Below are 18,661 nucleotides of genomic sequence, written 5' to 3'. Positions count from 1 at the left end.
GTTTAATTAGAACTTCATCTTTAGATTAAATAGTGACTTTTAAGATTTGTATAACCAAAAAATTGAGCAATGGTAATTTTGTTGGTAATCTAGATGCAAAAACGTTCTGTCTCAGACACTCACATATACACACATCTCTGTTCTCTGTGCTTTTCATTTTGTACTTTTGTTTATTGGGGCAAGTAACTTGGAGTATTATAAACCTGTTTTAAGAAAAAGTTTCAGTGATTTAGGAGTCTTAAAATACATCAGATTGATACTTGACTTTGATGAAATAAGATGCTAACTCCAAGTACTCAACACCAAGGAATAGCAGGGTAAAATGTTTTACCCTGATCTAAAACAGAAGACATCCCACAGCATAGTACAACTAAGTTCCAGACTAAATTACTATATCTACTAAGCTAAGAAAAACGTACTCAGATTGAATATTGTTTTAGTCACCACAGCAAAGTAATTATGCCACACTTGTTAAAAACAGCATCCTTTTAGAGTTGTCCATTTAAAGAATATTTCATCATTTACCACGCAGATGTTGATATTATTTTTTTCCAGTTAATTATACTCTACTTGAAGTATTCCATCCAAGGGTAATTAGAACACATACCTAAGGCAGGCATAACAGAATCAGTTTTGTAGGATCAGTGTCTGTAAGCTCAGAAGACTCAGAACCACTTTTCAGAGGCGCAATGCATCTCTCAGTCCAAACCAATTCACTCGAAGTCGCTAGATAATTTATTCTCCAGAGAATACTCATTAGTGTTGCAAAATTTATGTTGTTTATGAAGAGACAATTGCATTACTGGTAAATTAGATTTCAATTCTCCTGCATAAATGTACTATACAGTTTGCCCATTTCCTTTCATGTATTATATATCTTAACTATTGGGTTTTTCCCATCTCCAATCACTTGAAATTGCTTTAAATATATGTTTGATAAAGATGAATAAATTCAGTCCTAGAGGAATCCAGTAATATATGTGCCAAAAGATCCACCAGGCTTATGCCATTAGACATAGTACCTTCAATTATGAATTCAATCTCAATTGCTTTGATGGGAGCTATTACAGATGCATAGTATCTCCAGTTTAACTACAGCAGTTTTTTGAAAAAGGAAAACAGAGGAGTTACTATAACTTGACACAACAGCTAAGAACGGATCTGTAGCAGGTCAAAGACACAGCAAAAGCAAAGTGGGTCCTTGACAAACCTGTCTCTTCAGTCATCCGGAACACCGACTCAAGATTGCTGAAGTTTTCTTCCTTATACTTTGCTTTTACATATAATCAAACCACATAGTTCCCTAAATTACCAAATTCTATAGGGTTAAAACACAAGTCTGATAACTTGGTCAACAGTGGGAAAGAAAAACCTCCATAGTGCGAAGTCTTGTGTGACAGCGGATGGTATCTGTTTCAGCATCTTATGAAAAATAAATGCAAGAAAGCATAGTTCAATTTTATCTTTAATATATTTTAAGAGGAATATATTTTTTATGAAAGTACTACGTCAAACCACAAACTATTCAAAGAAGATTAATTAACCCTAATTATCACCACAAGAAACTACTTTAAACTGTGTCACCAACATCATAACTGTAGAGGTGATCTCAGACGAGTCAATGCAATTCATACTCTACATTCAACCAGCATGCAACTTCCACGGAAAAATTATCAGTAAGAGGGATAAAATGGCAAATTTAATAATTTCTTTCTTTTGCTATGAGATATTTTTGCATAAAGCTACTCAATCTATCTCTGGAATTATTATTTACTGGTGGGTGAAAAGCTGGACATGAGTCGGCAATGTGTGCTTGCAGCCCAGAAGGCCAACTGTATCCTCAGCTGCATCCAAAGCAGCATGGCCAGCAGGTCGAGGGAGGCGATTCTGCCCCTCTGCTCCACTCTGGTGAGACCCCACCTGCAGTGCTGCATCCAGCTCTGGAGCCCTCAGGACAGGGAAGTCATGGATCTGTTGGAGAGGGTCCAGAGGAGGCCATAAAAAGTGATCAGAGGGATGGAACAGCTCTGCTGTGAGGACAGGCTGAGAGAGTTGGGGCTGTTCAGCCTGGAGAAGAGAAGGCTCCGAGATCTTATTGCAGCCTTCCAGTACTTAAAGGGGGCTTATAAGAAAGATGGGGACAGACTTTTTAGCAGGGCCTGTTGCGATGGGACAAGGGGCAATGAGTTTAAACTAAAAGAGGGCAGATTTCAACTAGATATAAGGAAGATTTTTTTTTTTTTTTTTTTTTTTTTTTTTTTTTTTTTACAAAAAAGGTGGTGAAACCCTGGCACAGGTTGCCCAGAGTGGTGGTAGATGCCCTATCCCTGGAAACATTCAAGGTCAGGTTGGATGGGGCTCTGAGCAACCTGATCTAGATGAAGATCTGTATGAAGATCTAGTTGAAGTTGTCCCCTGCTCATTGCAGGGAGGTTGGACTAGATGACATTAAAAGTCTCTTTCAACCCAAAGATTCTATGATTATAAAAGTGTTTTTAAAAAGAAGAACTGAACTCTCTAAATTTAGCTTGCTATTTCGAGTGGAAGCAGTATTTTATGCTATTTAGTATGATCTACTGTTTGGCCACTGAACAGATGTCATTCTATCTACTAGAATTCATAAATATTTATGCCCTCAAAGTTAAGCTACAAAGTCAATTTTATTAACTACATTGGAAATGAATTATATTATTAATGACTTAAGAATGATAATAGGCCCACCTTGCCAAGCATGAAAGGGAAGAATTCAATTAAATTACTGAGTGTTTCATTATACACAGGTGACTTTCAGTCTGTAGCATGATGAACAATCCAAATAGACAGTCGGTGGCACAACATACTATTAAACTAAGTGCAGGAAAAATGCTCCCTTTTTTCCTCCTCTCACCTGGCAAAACCAAAAGGCAGGAGAGGAGAGGTAAAGGATAGATGACTTATGTTAATGCTAACACATACAATGGCCTTCCTTCCAATCAGTAGCAGTTGTTAGCACATGCAGCAGCATTCAAACAACTTGCCATCACTACTGTAGTAACAGTGCCAAGCACCGGTGTCCCACAAAATGCTTAACAGAGAAAGAAAGAAAAAAAAAAAGTAAATTCTCAATATCTTGCACTGACTGTCATTTTGTCAACCAGATTTGTACCGTAGCAGGGGGCAGGGGTGGAAGTCACAATATGCTAATTAATACCACATAAAAACCTAAAGCAGGGAGAAGACCAGGAGGGAAGAGGGAACATGACAGCATTTAAATGTAGAAATTGTAACTATTTTATGGTCTATAGAAAGGTACCAATGTTTAAGTCTGCATAAAGTGAATTGATAAATGACCACTGTGTAAAACTGAAAACAGAGTTGTGTTTCTAACTTAAGGCACAAATGTTATTTTTGCAGTCTCAAAGAGTTGGGTGGCAGCGTGGAAGCCTTTTGTATGAACGTAGAAAGGGCATGCACCATGGAATTGAGGAACACCACATTTGCTAAAGAAAAAGTCCCTCAAATACTAGTATCTGCTCAGTAATCTTGCTTCATTAGGAAACCATGGCAGACTATTTTTATGTACCCAAAGAACAAAGTCATTCACTCACAGTCATGTAGCAGATGAATTATGCTGAGGAGAGAAGTACGTCTGGAAAAAGCTGCAGACCGTAATACCGTGGGGAGTAAGGATTGCTGTGTGGAACAATCAGTTATGCCTATCCCTAAGCAGAGAGAGCAGAGCAGCAGCCTCCAACACCTTTACATCAAAACATTGTTATTAAGAGGGGGGAAAAAAAAAGTCACAAACATTTTACTTCAGTCATTACCTACTGCCTTTTGAGTATATCAAGCTTCACAAAAGGCTTTTTCGTAAAAGCTGAAAATACACACTGCAATGGACCAAACCTTGTCATCTTTACAAGTGTGAAACAATAACTGAAAACATGATGTTTTATTCTCTCTCCTTGCTACTAAAGAACTAACTTTTCAGGGCAAGAAAGTACAAGGTTGACAGGAGGAAAAAGAAGTAAGATACTATCCACCCTCTTTCTCCCCCCTCATTTTAGATTTCAACTAAGTCAGGTTATATACAGTAGGATAATAGAAAACTGTAAATTCTGGTAGTACTCTCCCCAACACTCTCTTCAGTCTCCTTCTGCTTTTATCCTGCCAGTCCCCCTCTCATTGACACATTCCCTCTTATTTTATCCACTGCATGTCACACCTTTTATTCTACTTCACTAATCTGCTCGTCATTAGGGGCCGGGGGGGGAGGTGGGGGGTGGATTTTGGTCCAACAAATGGTTAAGTAAAAAAAAAAAAGACTGAAAAAGGAAATTGTAATTAGATCAAAATCACATAAATTGGCAAACACTGAGGAAGAGCCACTTTCCACTTTTAATTCTCAAGAACAAGGGAACATCAGCTTCCCTTCTTTTCTCCAGTTTGGCAAGAATATTCTTGCACTTACATGAATAAAAAATAGCTTTCTACCCTATGCAACTAAAAGCTGAGCATTACTTCATCCATAATGCAAGAGGAAGGCCTGAAGGCTGTCTGCTGTATTACCCCTTTTAAATAACTGTTGGCACTTACTACGAGTGATAGCACTAGGAAACAAAGTCAGAAAACAGAGGAGGACTGACTGGAATAGGGCAGAAAATCCTCAGTAGTTCATACTTTATACTGGTCATTCTTTAAGTCTATGGTAGGAAACTATTTACCTAATAATTTGCCAAGGCTTTTTAAAATAAAAAGTAGTTCAAAATATTATGCCCCAAGTTAACGCCGTACTGCTGTGACTTTACATTGCTGTGCAGTGTTCATAGAAGAGAATATGAATTTACTCCTTAACATTTTATTCTGTGGTTGGTAAGAATTTAACTGCTTGAGTTATAACATGCTTAAGTTACAACAAAACCTGGTACCTTAAAGTCCTTCAAAAAAACATAAAATTCAGCCAGAAGTGTGTAACTGGTGCAGTCAAACAGAACTCTTTCCAGAACTTTAGAGCAGTGAAAGAGGACGGTAAACATAGACCATTTTAATGCATGGATGGTACTTCTCATTTGTTTGTTCTTATGCAAAAATATGCTGAATTGTATGGCATATTAATGCCCACCCACACTTCTCTTCCGTAACCCACTGGAATGAACACCAAGACAGTGACCCTGGTCTCTTCTGAAATACACAGTATAGAGAAACAATTAAAGACAGAAAGCACCAAAACCATTATTAGTATATAGGCATGCCTGACAATTTATTCTGGGAAGTTCTAGTCTAATATAGCTCTTAATGACACACGTACCCAAGTGTGCTGGATCACAGGTAACAGTATTTTTATATTTCATCTCAGTTTTCAGAACATATACACTACATATGTTAACCGTGAGGAACAAGAAAAGCTCTCTGTCAGTAATCTATCCAAGCTCCAGCCTAAAAAGCTTAAGGTTGATCTACACAGATTTGTACAGAAGTGCCCAGAAGACGACAAACTCTCATTTCTAATCTACAAGTCCATGTGAACCCTAATATTCTGCAGGAGGAAATGTCTCCATCTTCTTCCCCCATTTAAAACTGAAATAAGCATATTTAAAAAATAAAAGATGTGAAGAAAAATTTCTAATCAAATCTTTCTGTAAGTTAGTGTTGAGGAAAAAAGAGTGTTTGTTTAGAAATGCGAGTATCTCTAAATAAATTCTTATTGTGGTCTTGAAACCTTTTTAGTCTAACTTCTAGCAAAAAGGACAGGTTTACTTCAACCTGCAGCTCTACAACTGCCTTAAAACGATAAGAGATTGTATGGATGCTGAAGAATCAAGTCCTACTGATCTGACTTAATGTGAAGATCACTACTGCTGACACAAAGGAGAAAAATGGCTGGGGAAACACTGACCTTCAATTTAAAAACCTATAGAACACTTGAAGCACAAGTGAAATCTGCCATTCACAGGTGAATGGCTTATGAGGAGGTAGGGAATTGTATCAGCCTAATTATGCCAGAGCAAGAGTGTGTCTGTGCGTGTGCATGCATGAAAAAAAGAAAAGTTTGGAATATTAAGCATATCTTCCTGTGCACAAAATCCTTTCTTACATACTTGCATAGTTTTCTTGTCCCTTAGAGGTAAACAGAAAAGACAGAAAGCAAACTACTGAAATTAGTGACAGAAACATGAAAGAAACAACAAGTTTCTCCCCTAAATGACAAAAATATTTTCACTGAAGGGTTATCAGCTTCATTTACTCCAGAGTGCCATACCTGTTGAAGTTAATATCTGGATAAGTAGAATACTCAGACTTCATCTTCGCATTGCGACGTGGAAAAGTACAGAAGAAAGCATTGGCTAGAAAACTAGCAATCTGTTCCTGTGACATTGTGATGGAGTGATTCATCTTTTGTTTCAGCAGAGGTATTGGCTACCAACAAAAGAAGTGAAGGGGAGGGAGGGGTAGGGAAGAAGGGAGGGAAGGAGAGAGGAAAATAATTAGCTTACCCATTTTAAAAGAAAAAACAGAAGCACAAAATTACATTTGTTAAATTAGAGCAAGAGTAATTTAGGCTATTGGTGAACCCTTTAATCAGCAGCACCATTAAAGTCAAGAACAGTTTATTCAAGACAATTCAGAAAAAGCTTGCTTGATAAACTGCAGATTTCTAATCAATAATAAAAAGAAAGACCAAGAAAACACAACTTATCAAACAAAACCATGGGGAATGGAGAGGGGAAAAAAAATAGATGTGATGTTGCAAATCCTGGGCAACCTTAAAAACTGAAGTAAAAACCCACTTTCAATAGCTGCATAGTTAAGAACCTTTAAGGAATGCTTTCAGCTACAATAACCATCCTTTATATTTTACAAAGAAATGTGGAAGTCACACTGCAGATCATCGCTCTATGACTTGCTTTGATTTTTTTTCCATCCTACTTGAAGAAATAACACTGATATTTGCAGAAAGTGCATGATTATCCATTGTTTTATAATCAGAATGAACAAACACCTCAGCTTCACTTTGGTCTTCAGTTTGAAGTTTTACTTGACTCTAGTCATAGTTTCTTTAATATAAAAAGAAACAAAGCAGGGGGGAATGGACCAAAAAAAAACCCTGAAGAGTTATACATCTTCCATCTTATCAGGCTTTAGCCTCCTGATTTGGAATTTTTGCTCACCACATGCATTTTTTTGGGGGGGGGGTGTTGTTTGGTTTTTTTGTTTGTTTGTTTAATTATGTGATAATACTGGGGGGGGGCAGGAAGTCATTCTGACTGCTAATGAGTCCAGAAACAATTATGATAAACCCACTTGACAGGAGAAAGAACACAGTTTTCACTTCTTCCAATATTCTCTTCCATCATCATCTGCCTAGCTCCAGGAGAGCTGAGCAGCTATCTTTTAATCCTTTTAGCTGTGAATACAGAAATTGCTACTAATTTAGTCTGTTGAATACACAGCCCTGTTTACTCCACAAAACAAACAAGTTTTCCTTCATTCTTAGAACTACTACATTCACACTCACTGAATCTCATTCTGTTTTCTGGCTATTTAATTAACAAGCTGTATGATGATGTCTGAAGTCACACAGCTATAGGAGGAAAAAAGCCTCAGAAGCTCTCTCTAAGAAGTGCTACAAGCCTATAAAAATTAGGATATTTTTGACAGTATATTATATTGGAACAAATTTAGCTTTATGTCTAACCAAAAAAATCAGTCTGAAAAATTTCTTCATGATTTACACTGCCTAACAGTACACCATCTTTACAAAAGGCATTACTACATGAACTTGCAAGTCTTGTGCTTGACTTTGTGTTCAGAAACTTCATAGCATTCTCAAAAACTTCCCCGATCAAGTGACTAGTAAAAAGATTCAGAAATATTCATACTGTTTAAAATTATCTATGTACTGTAGGACCCCTGAAGCATAATAAAGTAGGGGGAGATTTTCCCTGCTCCTGTCCAACAAAATCAATTTAGAAAATTGTAACAGAGGAGCTTACAAATTAGAGTTAGTTTGCTAATGTATTACGTATCACACATCCTCGCTTACTTGATCAGTCCTATTCACCTTTATCAGCTTTACTACCTACAGAATTGATTCCCATAAAAATAAAGAATTAGTCAAGGTTTCTATGTGCACAAGTATTGTGATGCTATAACTAGAATAAAATATGATCCCAAGTAAACAAAGGCTTTATGAAAATACTACTAGGATTAAAAAAATTCTGAAGTAAAAAAATGAGATGTTTTAAGATCATTCAAGTATTTCAGTTTATAAGTGTGATTTTCAAACCTGAAAGGTTTCATGGTTATTTCATCTAAAAAAAGCAAGAAGCAACTCCAGCATACAGAAAGGAAAGTGTGACTGAAGCTCAGGCTAAAAATGTAACAGTGATATCTGTATTTTTTACATTGTTGTATCATTGTAGCAGTGCATTGTCCATTCCGCTCCCTAGGCCTCAGCCACATTCAAACACAAAAATTCTCCTTTTATTAAGAACATAGCATGATCCTGATGTTTTGACCTTAGCCATTAGTTACAGTTTGCAGAAAAGTGGTCTGCCACAGAGCATTTGGCTAGCTGTGTTTACTTACCTGGGTGCAGATACTAGGGAGACAGAGCGCCAGCTTGACCATATCAGGAAGAATGGACTGGAATAAATGTTGAGCCTCTGCATCTTCAAGAACCTGTAAGACAGACAAACAGAAAGAAAAAAAGGCTTTTTATCTCAGAAATAATGCTTGTACAAATAGTTTGTGAAAACAGGACCCATCCAAAAGAAACAAGAGAATAAAAATAGGTCCTATTAGCTTCATGCAAATCTGTAGTACCTCACTGCATTTTATCTTGCAATAATCCACCGACTGAAATACAGAAAAAACTCTCAAAAGTTGCACTTGAGAAAACATATCACCAAACACCTTATAAAGAAATCTTGAATAAGTTATCATCTGATTCTTTCCAAAGCAATGAACCAAATTCTCAACTGATAAAAATCACTACCAAACCACAAAGGTACTGGAATGATTTACTTAACTTTCATATACAGGTCATAGTCCAAGACAAGTACCTGTGACGTTCTCCCATTAATGACATATGAAACGCACTGCTGGGTCAGATCAGTGATCCTCAGCAGCCACAACAAGAAATGCTATGTAGCAAGAGCATGCAAGCCTGGGCACTTTCTGCTGTCCATCACCACCATGTTCACTCAAGAACTACAGCTGTTGGATTACATATGTTAAAGGGTGCAGCCTGCATCGTCCTGCACGCTGAAGTTGCAACCGCCATTGTCTTCTGTACAACCACTGATCCTATGACTATTTTAGCTGCCCCTCTCTACCTACTCTAACATTCTCCTGAGAAGGAGAGACTAGAATTGACAACACTCAAAAATGGGCACACCAATGTTTCACAAGGCTTCTCTAAGCTTTTATACTCAAGACCAAGTCACATCAAATCTTTCTCATCCTATTCTCAGTTCCTTTCCTGACACTGTCTGGCCCACTGTTGACATGTTTGGCTGCCAAAGCATATCAAGACAATGCAAGGGAGATCCTGGAATTTCTCTGAATACAAGTTGCAATTGCCAGTTCTGAGCTCAACATCATATAACACAGTCTATACACCCATTTATGTATCATATACCCATTTTTAAAATGTGCGAAAGGTTCTTTACAGTGGGCAACACTCTAAGGAAAGCTAAGATAGGACAGAATGAGAGGTTGTAGAAAAGAAAAGCAACATAAAGCAGTACAGTTGCAATATGCTAAGCGGTACAAAAGCATGCCATGTCCTCAAAAGTCTCACATTCTGCCATATGGACAGGCTGAAGTAAGATCAAGGAGAGAAAAGCACATTCTCCATCTTCCTGTGCAGTGGTGCAGTTTTTCCCCTGATCGAGGGATCCAGGCACCAGGTGTGACTGGCTGTTAGACTTGCATGCAGCATAAAAGGCAAAAAGCAGAGAGAACACACAGGTTGCACTACAGCTGGGGAATGGAAGACAAAGGACATAGTTCAGCCTTCTGCCTCTCTCTTTCCCCTGCATCCAGGGAATAGGTATGTGAGACAACTACCTTCCACTAGTTTTTAGACTAAAATAATAAAGATGAAACTGTGGCTTTAAAACTATAGAATATTATTTTTCAAGTAAAATTGTTAGAAAACAATTGGATTTACTACCAATTTCACACAAAAACAATAGCAAGCAGAATGGATGAAACAGCATCAAGGTATTATCAATTTAGTTTCTGCAACACTTAAGACTAATTGTGAAATCACGGAAAGTGATCTTTTTAGTCATACAATCAAAGCTTTGCAATTCACACTTCAATGGAAAATTTCACACAGACTTCAGAATGCAAAAGAGATACTGGCAATTTTCTTGAGAAGCATAAAATACTGTGCCTCTGTTTCAAAGCATACTGTTCCCCATAAATGCCAAGCTGAAAATATTGTTTGAAGGCTAACAACTTCTGCTCTTCCAAGACCATTAAAATAACTATAGAAGTATCTCTGCTCTATTCGCTCCCTTCCCAAGCGATATAAAGGGATAAGAGTACTCAGGAAGTTAAAAAACAAAACACAAACAAATCCTCAAAGGACAAACAACTCATGGTAGGGAAGGGGGGGAAATAAAACTATCCCAACACCTATACAGATACTTTCCATGCGTTATGTATGCTGCTCATGGAGACATACAAACAAGGTTTTAACTTTAAAACTTGATACAAGAACTTACAAAGAACAGGAAGCCTAGGAAACATGAAAATCATTTGATGTAATAGAGGAGGAATCCAAGGAATATACAAGTTACTATTGAAAGTCAATTTTTTTTTTAAGTTTAAGAAATAAATAAGATGCATCTCTCTCCTGTTGTTGTCTGCGTATGCACCTACATATTTACACACTATAAGTCATATACTGAAAATTATGACCTAACCTTTAACATCATCTGCTCTTGCAGGAAACTTTGCTCTGTTCTAAGGCACAATGTTTTTAAGTGCCGTAAAGTAACAAAATGAGCATTTAAAGGCTGGAATTTCAGATCCCAGTACATAAAATGAATATTTAAGTTAAATCTATTCAAAAGATGACACTTAACCTCAGATGTTGACCAGGCTGTCAAACTCTGATATTCTCTCCCCTTTGGGTAACACTTCCTCTCTTTTAAAGTTGACATATAAATAGTGGCTGCTGTGCTTTGCTGACTGCCACAAACTATACAGTAACACTTAGCTGGTGACACATTATGGCACTGGACTTTGTCATAGCTGTCAAGACTTCAACCCTTTCTTTATGCTCCTTTGAAAACAATATAATAATAGTACCAGACAATTTCTTCCCAAAACAGAAGCAGGGCCAGCAATTGCACAGCTCAGCTCTGACACAAAATGCGTAACTATAAAGTTCACTTCTTAAAGTGAATGCAATTCTCTGCAATTCTACTTTTCCTTCTTCTCACCTTCCCAATGCTGTACCAGAACATGTTCTCCTCTCTACATTATTCCTATGCATGACTTTTACTATACCTCCACTAATGAAAACCTCAAAATTTGGAGCTATTTTAACATAGTTAATGCCAAGAAGTGTTCTCATTGGACTACAGACAGGTTATTCTTATATGTAAGTGACAAATAAGGTGGGTTCTTTTTTGTGAAAAGCACTAGGTGCCATGAAAACCTTACTACATTTTCACAAGATAAGTCACTTAAAGGACCCCACAACTTTAAAAAGATGATCATTGTGAATGCAAAACTCACAGACCTTGCCAAGAAACTCCTAACTCTGCATCGTTCTCTAATCAAACCACCAAGCAGCCTGAGCATCCCTGTTTTGAATGCTCCCCTATTTAGGCAAAGGTCTCCTAAATACTGGAGGGAAGCACATCAATAGTTTTCAAGCTCAAACATAGTTTGGTTCTTCCCAGAAATGTTTTAACTTCACAAAATAGCTGCTGCAGTGAGTAATTTAAGAACTCTGTTGTTCAACTGCAGGTGCTGTTTGTTTTAAAACAAAACAAAAAAGCAAACAAACAAAAAACCCTTTCTCCCTAAAAATACGTCACTGGGGAACTATTCAGTCCTGTGCTTCCCATTTATATCTTGAGGCTATAACCCAGTATTGAACAGTGGCAGTAAACCAGAAATATGTATCCTTCCTTGCTTTAAGTTTCTAAAAAAACTAAGTAACTTGAGTTATGGCCACATCCATGTAATCGTAACTTCCCCTTTCTGCCCACGGACTCTTCCCATACAGGTAACACTCTTCTGAGGCTTCTATGAAAAAGAACACCTGCAAACCCCTGTGGCTGCTTGGTCCTCATCCTCTTTTGACCACTAAACCAGCATGCCACCACAGACCAACCGCTGTCACTGCATATTCTCAGCTATGCTCAGTGCAACACAGAGCCTGGTTTTATCTGTGACAGTCTTTTCAGACTTTGAAAGCAGCAAAAAAGAACACTCAATCACAGAAACTAAAAAGATTCCAGGACGTGGAGTGCTGCCACCACAGCTACATCTGACAGACATCCCACAATGCAAATGCCAACCTGGGAAAACCTAGCAACAGCACAGAGAATACCCAGTCACAGAACTGAATGCAGATTTATTTAGAAAGAAACTCTCTTCAGGAAGCAGTGACTTGTAACTGATGTAAAATCCAGCATATTTAAAGTCACATTACATATTCTACTTATTTGTAGCTGCTGAAAGAGGGATGTGTCATTCTATCTCCCCAAACACACACATTTCACCGGTTCCAATGTTCATCTGATAATTTCCTGAGATCCTTCAGCTTCCTAACACTACAGGAAAATAACTTGGCGGGGCAGGGGGAAGTCTTCCTCTGCACTAATAAGTCAAATGAGCCTACCAAAAAGTCATGGATTATTAGATGTTGTGCAGGGTGGATGGTAGGTGAAACAGAACCAGTCCCGCCCCTCGTCAATGGGCTAACAAAGGCAGATACCAGCTGCAACTCTTCTCACTGAAAAAGCAGTATTATTTTAGTTAGTATGAAGCTGTTTTAACAAGCACCTCACTCCGAAGTCAATCTCCTAGTATTAATTCAGTAATGTGCTTTTAACTGTATAAAATCTTTTTCAAGGCTACAACTATGCAGAGATTAAGAGAAAGGATTGGATCTCCATTGTTAAAAAAATAACATCTGTTTTACAACTTAAGGAATTCTAAAATACAAAATGGTTGTCAACAATATTTCATAAAGGAAAATACATTAAGTATCTGTCCTGGTTTCAGCCAGGGTAGAGTTAATTTTCTTCATAGAAGCTAGCGTGAGGCTATGTTTTGGATTTGGGATGAGAAAATGTTGATAAGGTACTGATGTTTTGAGTTGTTGCTAAGTAGTCAAGGACAGTCCAGCTTCTCGTGCTGGCCTGCAGTGAGCAGGCTGGGGATGCACAGGAAGCTGGGAGGGGACACAGCTGGGACAGCTGACCCAGGCTGGCCAAAGAGATATTCCATACCATATAATGTCATGCTCGGTATATAAAGCTGGGACGAAGAAGAAGGAAGTGGTGGAGGGACGTTCGGAGTTATGGCGTCTGTCTTCCCAAGAAACCATTACGCGTGACGGAGCCCTGCTTCCCTGAAGATGGCTGAACACCTGCCTGCCCATGGGGAGTAGTGAACAAATTCCTTGTTTTGCTTTGCTTGCGTGCGCGGCTTTTGCTTTACTTATTAAACTGTCTTTATCTCAAACCATGACTTTCCTCACTTTTACTCTTCCGATTCTCTCCCTCGTCCCACCGTGGGGGAGTGAGCGAGCAGCTGCGTGGTGCTTAGTTGCTGGCTGGGGCTAAACCACGACAGTATCATAGCAATTTTGGTTTTAAACAATTGATCAGTTGTTCTTTTCCTTATTATGCATACATGTCATTTGCAGCTTCCTTCAGGATTTGAAATAAAAACCAAAAATACACTGTTGGCTTTATTTGTAGTCCTCCAATTACACAAAAAAATTATTTAAGAATGAAATAAAAGCAGGGGTTATACCCCAAGGGAAAAGTATATGGAATCAGAGTTGCAAAGCATAACTTGCCTTTTGCCAAAGAAATCACTTGGTGTTTTCATCAGTATTTACACCGAAGTGACTGATTAAAAGAACATGACTTAGGGCTCCAATTCATAAGATGCAAATGGTTCAGCGAGCCACAGCAGAGGGAAGAGCTCCTGGCCAAACTTGCATTGCAATTTTGCAAAAATGAACATTTATACTGCAGCAAAGAGGCCTGACTAAACACCGCCATAAGTAATGGCCTCTTGTCACTATAAACCAGTCCTCCAAAACGTAATGAACGAGCCTGCCTGACAGTCCTAATAAGAAGGATCTGAGGTAGCATGGGGTGATAGTGATGGTAGAGAGTTTAAATCTAAATCTGACAGCTCATCAAACCAAACAAACTGCACATACAGAACACAAATTTGGACAGCTCTATCTATCACACGGCAAGGTAGAGTCATCATGCCAACAGGCAACTAGCATGCTAAGACAGCAATGGCTTAATGCTTTCAATTTGTTTGGTTTTATTTTCCCATATTAACTTTTGTGGCATGACAAGGACCAACTGAACCACCTTCCTCAGGCTGAAGGGGAAAACCAGAGTGCTTCCTTCAGACTTTGTGACTTTTATTTCCTAATTCTAATGGATTTTGACCTTCTGACTTTTTTTCTTCCCAGCAGCCACAATGCCTTACGCACTTTCTTAGAACTACTTGGTGCAGTTTGTTTGTAAGTGCTCTGTATCATCAGTTACCATACTGAACTTACATTAAAATAATTAGGAAAGCTGTTATTGGAAGATATCATATGGTTAGAGGTAGTAATAGCCTCCTAACTAATTAGACAAACTGCATAACTTCTATGTACTCTATTCACAGTAAGATCATTCTCACAATTTCCAGAATACTTTTTTCTTTTTCCTTCTCCACTGTCTTCAATTTGTCTCAAATATAAAAATATCTCTGTATATTTTTACAGGGCATTAAGGTCCACATGATGAATACTACCAAAGGTGAAAAACTTGGTTGCAAACAGATGTGTAGAAATTACGGGCATATATAGCCTACCTAGATATAACATCATTATTAAACCTCCTTCAAGTCTGCAATCCAAAGAAAATAACAAAGAAATATATGTGAACAAACCAATACTATTCACATTCTTACAAACAGAAAGATTTGCGCAGTGCTGCACTCAAAGAATATGCAGGTGGAACATGCCACAAAGTCTAAGACAACTCAGAACAGTCCCATAAAAAAAAATTGTTTAACTTTCATAATTTTGCAATTTTGGTGAGGATAACAGGGAAAGCAAACAACTGAAAAAAGATTAAAAAAAAAAAAAAAATGTATCTGGGGAACAAGGGCAATGGGAACTTGTGTTTGAAGGCTTTATTTCTTTTTTAGACTGTTAACAGTCTTTTCTACCCATAAACATTTAAAATGCTGCTTTTTTTCATTCAAAGCCTTTTACCTGAAAGTAAGCCAACCTCAGACTGCCAACCTGTACTCCCTTTCTTCCCCTAATCCTTGTCATAAGTGCTTTTAAACATTGTAGAATTCTAAAAGCATGTTATTTGGAACAGCTGGAAAAACACAAACAAACAAAAGCCTAAACAAGTTATTATCATGTGATTTTGAAAATGAATACATGTAACTTAATACATCCCCAAGAAACCAAACTGAGCTTCACTTTAAGTCATGCTGTCTACAGAGCCTTTTCTTCTGGACAGGGAGTAGATAAATTCTACTTAAACACATTGTGCCACAACAATCTGTGTATCTGATACCTAGACAGAGGCATCAGGCTGCAGCCTGCTAACTTGTCTGCCTATGTAAAACAGACTTTGTCATAATACAAAATATTTTACGTATAAACAAGATTGAGACCCAGAAGCAAAGCACAGTGGGGGAGAGGATTCTAGTTCCCATTAAGTTAATGAACTTCCAGAACTGCAGGACAGCATAAACTCTCATCTACCTCCTTTAGTTCCCTTACAAAACTAATTTAGTAGGAAACGCACTTAGCTGTCAAATCCATCCCATTTTGTGAGCACTTGTCTGATTAGAAACCAGAGGAAGGACAAAGTAATCGCTGGAGAGAAGAGGGGGGAAAAAGAAAATCAACACTGGATTACACAGAGAAGAGTCTTATTTGAGAAGAATGCTTCTGACATTTATCAAAACCACAAACTGACACTTCAAAAGGAAAAAGGAAGACAGCTTACAAGGCAGTGGTTAATTCATTTTTGTTTAATTTCCCCCTACCGAAGGCTCATCCACGTCTTCTGCCAATCCAATCCTAGAATGATCTCTCAGGTATATCCCTAACAATTGCAGCGTTGTTCTCAAAGCTTTTCAACATTTAAATAAAATCTGAGAGAAAAATGTGTATTCATTTTTCCATCTCCTCTTAATGGCTTTAGAAGTCCCATTTATACTTCCAAAGTACTAGAAATCTAACCTCAATCATTTTCATTACCAATGAGGGAAACCTCAATCCCGAATCTCTACAGGTGATTCTATCATGAGTAGAAGCATCACATCCATTTCCAAAGCAGTGGCAGAGTCCTGGGAAGAAAAATCAAATACTGCTTTCTACTTTTGAGTTACTCTTGGGAAGTACAAAGCAGTGGAGAGGACAATGACTTTGTTTCTACCGCAGGACTATAACATGAGGCAAAAAAGAGTATCTTTCATGTGACTGACACAAGCTAAGGGTGAAAACAATCCATTTCCAAGTTCATTCAAAAGTTTTACCTCTCTAAACACAGTACTTCGGGGGAAAAAATGTTAATACTGCTATGATTTTAAAAACATCTGCTAAGAACGATACTGAGGAAGCATTCCAAAGCCATCAGATATTTAACTACAACTTTTTTCAACCACTTTTGAAACCAATGACCTTGGCACTAAAAGCTTCATGAGATAACATAGTTATTGCCCTTACGAAAGCTGTATTTTCTTTAACATTACAAAAAAAATGTCAAGCACAGACGGGGGGGGGCGGGGAAAGGATCAACCAAAGATAACAAAACAGCATTGCTGATTTTCAACGAGTCTGTAGACTATTGTTTGACTGTCAGTATTGTAGATTCAAAATAACCAGTATCTTGAGAAAAATGGCCAGTAATTAAAGATTACACTGGCCAAATGAGAACTTCAGACCATCTCTGGGGTACACACTGCCATCTTTGCAAACCTGCTCTCTAAAGAACACATGACAACTAATAACAAACTCCACAAGGAAGCAATATAAAAAAAGAAAATCCAGTTTTTCAGATGAAAAAGCAGGAGGAAAATTTGGATTATAGTTACAATACACTTCATTTATGCCTTCACAGTCATCCTTACAAAGCCAATGCCTCTATCGCTTCCCTACTTCCACATACACTTTTTCAGAGAGTGTTTCTCTTGAAAGCTTTGACCATCAGCAGTTTTTTAATTGCTTCAGACATTAAAAAACAAAAAAAACAAACCAAAACTAAAAAGACAAAACCCCAACACTAAAGGCACAAAGCAGCTAAGAAAAGCCACCACAACTGAAAGGAGCTTCTCTTAGTCATTTGTGATAGCTAGGTCAGCATGGATAAATGACGATTTACACATAGTCCAATGGAAGCAAAGAAATCTGTTTGTCAGCCCCCTGCCCACAAAACAAAACAAAAAAGCAACTATCAGAAGACAGCTTTTAAACCAGGGCATTTATATTTACTATATTTTTTTCTTTTCTTTTTTTGAACAGGAATGTTCTCAATAGAGTGAAAGACTATGGAAGAGATCCTCAGGATGTATCTTTACATTTTCTCAAAATATTAAGTATCCACAAACACTTAAAACACAACATAATCAAAACTCTGCACCTGGTAAATGTAGATAATCCTTCCCTGGTAATTCAGAGTGAACAGTCTGATGCCATAGTCATTGCGATGGTGCTTACAAAACACCACTTAAAAGATACTCAACTGTTTCGCTGAGAAAGTACAGAAGAATAAGCCTGTAATTCAGTACTCCATGCTACTTTTCCTCTACAACGCTTAGCTTCTAATGTTTTGAATGTGTACAAGATGCATATTCCCCCCCCCCGAAAAGCTCACATTTTGTTCAACATGGGGACAAATTCCTTTCTGCTACTGTGAAAAGAAAACCCTTCATGGCACACTCAAAAGACCTTTTCAGCTTAGATTTTATAAAGGTAATCTGATGTAATGAAAATTGTTTGAAAACATCTGGACTAAAATGAAATACAGCAAGGAGCAATGGATAGGCTATTTTCAGCCTTGGGACATTTTTTTTTCTTGCTTAAAAGCCTACATTTGTAGTGCTGACATCTCTGTACAATGCTCACTTCTGTTTGTACTGTCCAGACAATTATAAAAATGATCTATCAAAAACCCAGTCACCAGAACAATTTGGCACTTTAAAATGCCTTCTATTTCACTATCACTGATTACAGCAATCATTTTTTCAAGCAGGTCATTCAAACAACAAAACTTACAGGAAAGACTGACATGGTTCATAAGACCTGCTAGGAGACAAGAGTGGGGTAAAGCCTTAGTAGCAGATGAAAATCTACCAAAATATGCACATACTTAACAGTAGCAGGTTTTCTGAATCAGTCTGGTCTTTTTCAAATGAGTGAAAATCCAGAGCTCAACCA

General features: G+C 37.8%; 1 protein-coding gene across 1 annotated transcript in view; it reads right to left on the bottom strand.

Moving 5' to 3' along the window:
- PARG (poly(ADP-ribose) glycohydrolase) overlaps positions 1-18,661 on the bottom strand; it is a gene marked incomplete at its 5' end in the record, with an annotated part of 70,798 nt that overhangs the window by 30,646 nt on the left and 21,491 nt on the right. The window contains 2 exons of the mRNA XM_082002239.1: positions 6,239-6,396; positions 8,569-8,661. Of these exons, the coding sequence (XP_081858365.1) occupies positions 6,239-6,396; positions 8,569-8,661 (251 nt within the window). The remainder of the gene's footprint in view (positions 1-6,238; positions 6,397-8,568; positions 8,662-18,661) is intronic.

Source organism: Phaethon aethereus (genome assembly GCF_964289735.1).
Source record: "Phaethon aethereus genome assembly, chromosome: 7".
NCBI lineage: Eukaryota > Metazoa > Chordata > Aves > Phaethontiformes > Phaethontidae > Phaethon > Phaethon aethereus.
The sequence above is the reverse complement of the archived record's forward strand: the minus strand, read 5'-3'. Positions and strand labels throughout refer to the sequence as shown.